The sequence below is a fragment of the Loa loa genome (genome assembly GCF_000183805.2).
Source record: "Loa loa unplaced genomic scaffold supercont3.1502, whole genome shotgun sequence".
In the NCBI taxonomy this organism is placed as follows: domain Eukaryota; kingdom Metazoa; phylum Nematoda; class Chromadorea; order Rhabditida; family Onchocercidae; genus Loa; species Loa loa.
In genome coordinates this window covers 1-1,956 of record NW_018109682.1, presented here as the reverse complement: position 1 = coordinate 1,956, position 1,956 = coordinate 1, and the positions used below count along the sequence as shown (strand labels likewise).

General features: G+C 27.0%; 1 protein-coding gene across 1 annotated transcript; it reads left to right on the top strand.

Moving 5' to 3' along the window:
- Positions 1-144: 144 nt before the first annotated feature.
- On the top strand, positions 145-1,549 carry LOAG_15087 (hypothetical protein; the record flags this gene model as incomplete). Its single annotated transcript, XM_003150579.1, has 3 exons — positions 145-255; positions 945-1,066; positions 1,447-1,549. The coding sequence occupies 3 exons, from the start codon at positions 145-147 to the stop codon at positions 1,547-1,549; spliced, it is 336 nt and encodes a 111-aa protein (XP_003150627.1).
- Between the last annotated feature and the right edge of the window lie 407 nt (positions 1,550-1,956).

Here is a 1,956-nt window from a genome sequence, read left to right as displayed (position 1 = left end):
GTGAAATTAATCAATATAACAGCGTTGGCGAATATGTTTGATCATTTCGTTCTTTTTTTCTTTCTCTAATATCATCACACTCATATCATCAATTTCTCTTGATGCATTCGTTAAATTTCAGTTTTCTAAAATTCAGGTTTTAGGATGTTCCTATCAAAGATACCGCTTATGAGATATCCGAAATTGTTACAATATGCCAAAAATAATTTATTCAGTCATCCTTTACGTACACAAAAACAACCATCACAATTTAAAGTATATTGTTTTTTTTTTTTTTGTTGTTTTAGTTTTTGAAGATATTCTATTCTCCTTTTTTATATGTTTGATTTTCCCTCTTCTTGATTTTCGAATTTCCTATTGTTCTTTGTTTTTTTTAATTGAGGTTTTAACTATTTCATCCTAAAATTATTTACAATTTTATGGGTTTATATTTTCAGATTGAAAATCAAAATAACTTGAAAAAATTTGTTTATTGAACACGACCGAATTTGGAATTTGATCCAAGCTTAAAATCAGGAATTTTCTACCAGATATTTTGCGATCACTTTAATCCCTCATTGTGGTCTCATAAATTTCAGGTACTTTTCTTTTTGATGTTCTTATTGTTTTGCTTAATCCTTATTCCAACGAAATTATTTTCAGATTTGATCTTTCAGGAAAACTGAAAAATTTGAGAAATTTTTAATATAAATATTCATTGTTATTATTATTACTATGACAATTGTTATAATAATAGTAATAATTATTATTTATTATCATTATTATTGCTCATTATTACCTTCATCTTTGGCAATACCGTAATTTCTTGCTCTGTTTCGGATTAAAATATGCATAACTTTAGTTCTTACTTGAAATTTTAGTTAATTACTCATTTTGAAACTGCATTGAACTCCAGCGTTTGCAAAATTTTTATTTGCCTTTTTTGAATCAAACTAATTTTTAAGTTTTGTTTAATCGGAACCATATCGGTCAATTTAAACTTTGCATATTTTCATTTAAAATTATTCTTTAGACGCGCTAAACTTGATACGGGATGCGATGAAGCATTTGGATGCTCAAATAAAAGGTGATGGTGCTAATCTCATGGATATTCAAATATGAGAAGCTACGAAACTGGATAGGAAAAATTGAAGCATTCATTTCTTTTCTTTTGCTTCTTTTCCAAGTATCAATCGATTTTATATATAATTAAGTGTATAGGGTAACATTAATGATAATATTATTAATGTTAATATTAGTTAAGGAGAAACAACAAATACATTCATATATTTCCAGTAACGACCAGCACACCACTTTTAATAATCACTTTCAATTTTTGGCCAATAAAAAGATCAAACTAATTTTTAAGGCATTTCCAATAATTTCCAAACTAATGGAGGTATAGTTTTATTAAATTGTAGCAGACAAAAAATAATTTGCATAATTTCAATGTGAATGAAATTTCAGTGATTTGCTTGAATTTCTTGGTCTTGTAGAAGCGGTAATTTGTGAAGCTTCAGATGCCACTGCTTGCAATGGTCTACTGTTCATATATATTTCATTGCTATAACTTCTGGTGAAATTATTGCTAAAATGGAAATTAAAAAATAAATCCAGAAAATGTTTCTATTTTTTTAAATGAAAATTATGAACGTAAATGAAGTTGGATGACCTCAGGGAGTTGAGTTGTAACATCTATCTATCTTTATCAATTTTACTTTTCAAAATTTGAAATATTTGAATTGTTGGGAATATTCCAACATTACTATCCACTGCTGCAATGTCCTTGGATATTTTTGAAAATACCGAAAAGAAAGGATACTTTGGGTTTTACCTAAGGAAGGAATGATATGATCATATTTTAATTATTAGTGGTAATTCTATAAATATATCTTTTTCACCTATTCGTACAGCATTGATGTTTTCTTTTTGTCCTTTTTTACAATCGACTTATTGAAATGTTTTGTAAATACTAAA